This window comes from Sciurus vulgaris (assembly GCF_902686455.1).
Source record: "Sciurus vulgaris genome assembly, chromosome: 9".
Taxonomy (NCBI): Eukaryota; Metazoa; Chordata; class Mammalia; order Rodentia; family Sciuridae; genus Sciurus; species Sciurus vulgaris.
The window spans coordinates 76,941,322-76,944,398 of NC_136469.1; the positions used below are offsets into that span (position 1 = coordinate 76,941,322).

The 3,077-nt window shown below is 58.9% G+C and overlaps 1 protein-coding gene across 1 annotated transcript; it reads left to right on the top strand.

Moving 5' to 3' along the window:
- Window positions 1–1,545: 1,545 nt before the first annotated feature.
- Window positions 1,546–2,871, top strand: LOC306669813 (sperm motility kinase 3A-like; the record flags this gene model as incomplete). The annotated part of the gene is made up of 1 exon (XM_079153967.1): window positions 1,546–2,871. One exon carries the CDS (start codon window positions 1,546–1,548, stop codon window positions 2,869–2,871), a length of 1,326 nt encoding a protein of 441 aa, XP_079010093.1.
- Window positions 2,872–3,077: the final 206 nt, after the last annotated feature.

Sequence of the window (3,077 nt, forward strand, 5' to 3'; positions counted from 1 at the left end):
ATTTAATTGTCCAAGTTGACCTGTGAGCCAATGCAATCCAGTACCCTTAAACGTGTAAAGGTTGGTTTTTTTCTTTACATAACACTCAGCTTGGTGTTGGCTAACCTTAAATTTTTTTCTAGAAGTATTAAAATTCAGTTAAAGCAAAAAAAAAAAAAAAAAAAAAAAACCAAAACACGCAAAACAGAACCAACCCACAAGGCTTGAGAGAATGAGTTCAAGCCTCCTGCCCCTCCCATCCTGCAAGGACACAGCAACAAGGTGCCTTGACCTGGGACTTGCCAGTCTCCAGAACCCTGGGAATTTGTCTTGTATTGCCATTCAATGGCACGGCCCAAGGTTCTTGGTTACAGCATCAGGAAGGGACCCAGGAATCTGCGAAGGCCTCCATTTCCTCCCCATATGGGAAGGACACATTTGCTGGTTCTAGGATTCTCGGCCACGGTATTTTATCCTTACTTACTTTGAGCCCCTCAGCCACTGCTTTTGGCGAGCCAGGGTTTCTAGAGCCAGGGTTTCTAGAGTGAAATCCAGTGCGAACCTTTGTGGGGAAAGGATGATGAACATCCCTCCCTCTCAACAGGTGTTAATGCCAAGCCCTAGAGCATCTGAGGGGACAGAGCACTATGGGGTAGCATCACCACGAGAGCAAAGCGCTACCATGCCTTGGATGCCAAGCATTGTGAGTCGGAAGAAGTAGGAATTGAATGAACACTTTGCGTGTAGAGATGAGGCGTCCAGTAAGAGCCCCAAGTGACTAGGGATTCTCATTCTCATCAGACTCCAGGTGAAAAGACCACTGGAGGATGCCACAGGTTTTAAAAAAAATCTCCAAATGTTGAACTATCATTCTCCACAGCCCCCAGAAGGAAAAACGCTTCTGGGGTTCTTTCTTATTTTTATGATGACAGTGGCAAAGATCCTGGAGGCCCCAAAATGAGAAGGCCAATGGGGGCTGTGCCCATGTGTGACTGGGTCACCCCCTGCTCTGACCTCACAAGCAGCCACTGTGATGCGCCGCCCCACCGCGCCATATAAGCGGGTGGCTGCGCTGGGCTCTTCGTCCATAAGTACAGGAAGCTCTTGGTGGTGACCTGTCGGACTCCCAGATAGTTAGTGCGTTTGGTGGTTGGTGGCTGGTGGTTGGTGATTGGTGGCGGGTGGTTGGTGGTTGGGGTTTTCTGGGTGTTGGTTTTTTGATTTGGGCTTTGGTTTGTTTGTTTGTTTTGTCTTTTGTCTTTTGTTGTTGGTTTTGGTGTTTCGTTTGGGTTTGTTATTTTTTTCTTAGCTAGCGTCCTCCGTCGGCGTTCCGGCTTTAGGATGCGAGGCAGTCAGAGTAGAGAGCATAGAGTAGAGCGGCAGGGGCCCAGCTCCTGCTACGAGGCGGCCCTCACGGACCACTACCAGGTGGTGAGGAAGCTCGGGCGGGGGGGCTTGAGCCAGGTTGTCCTGGCCCGCCATCTCCTCACCGGGGCAGAGGTGGCGGTGAAAGTCGTGGCCAAGACCAAGGCGCTCCAGCACGTCCTGTGCGAACCACAGAGGTTGATGTCCCTGGAACACCCGAACGTGATCCAGCTCTTCCAGGTCATCGAGACCCCGCGCAACATGTACATGGTGATGGAGCGCGCAGGTGGGGGCCACCTGACACTTTACATCCCAGTGTGTGGTGGCCTGAAGGAGGGGAAGGCCCGCAGGCTGTTCCGGCAGACCGTGTGCGCAGTGCGCCACTGCCACGACAGGGGCATCGCACACCTGGACCTGAAGCCCGAAAACCTGATGCTGGACGCCCGGCGCCGCAGCGTGAAGCTCATCGACTTTGGCCTGAGCCTCACCTTCACGCCGGGGCAGAGGCTCAGCACCTCCTGGGGCACGCTCCCGTACTGGGCCCCTGAGCTCGTGCGGGGGCAAGACTTCGAGGGGCCCCCGGCGGACGTCTGGAGCCTGGGAGTCGTGCTCTTTGAACTGCTCACAGGGAGGCAACCGTTCCGGGCGTGCACCGACGAGGGCCTGCGGAAGCAGATCCTGCGGGGCCGCTACACCCTCCCCAGGCACCTGTCCACCGACGCCCACAGCCTCATCCAGCTCATGCTGACGCTGGACCCGGCCCATAGGCCCACCCTCGAGCAGGTAATGGGCCACCCGTGGCTGAGCCAGGGCCAGCAGCCTCCACCCAGCCCTGGCAGCCAGCTGCTCCCCAAACGCCCCGACCCCGCCATCCTGACCCTCATGCTGGACATGGGCTTCGACCCCTACGAAGCCTGGGTGTCCCTGGACAAGCGGAAGTGGGACGAGGCCGCGGCTACCTACCGCCTCCTCCAGCACCAGGGACTGCAGGGTGCGGGCCGCGAGCTCCAGGCCAGGCCTGTGGGCCGTCGCGTGGTCCCGGCTCTCCCGGCTCCCACAGATGCCCCCGGCGCCCGCGCCAACAAGTGTGCCAGCCAGCCTACCCTTCCTGTGTCCAGCGAGCAGCAGCAGCCTGCGGAGTCCAGGTTGGAAGGCCAGAAGGGCGCTGCTGGTGCCAGCGGGCCAGCCATCCCTCTGAGCTTCTTCCGTGTGCACTTGGCCCCGCCCAGCCCAGCCTGCCGGAGAGGCCCTGCGCCCCGCAGGCCCGAGCACCCCAGGCCCAGCCTCAGCAGGCAGGTGGCAGAAGGCCCCAGCTCGTCCTCCCAGGGTTCCTCCTCCGGCCAATCCTTGGACAGCTGCGGGGGCTGGAGGCGGGTCACTGGGAGGATGGCCACCTTCCTTGGAAAACTCTGCTGCTGCATGCCCTGCTTTTGCTGGCCCGCCTCCCCAAGGAGAGTGGCACCCATGCAAGGAGGCCACGGACGCCCCAGGGCCCCACACAGAGTGGCTCCAGGCAACGTGCCCTGATGGGACAGGCAGACCAACAGACAGCAAGAGGTCCCTGAGCTCCGAGCATCCTGACCTGGTGGAGCCTGCACCCACCCCAAGTGAACTCCAAAAGCTTCGGCCATGATGTGTGTCAACTGGCACCGGCTCCCCTCCCAGCCACCCCCTCCACAGACTCCAGTCTGCATCCTCCACCACTCTCTGCCCCCACCTATAGACATCAGAGA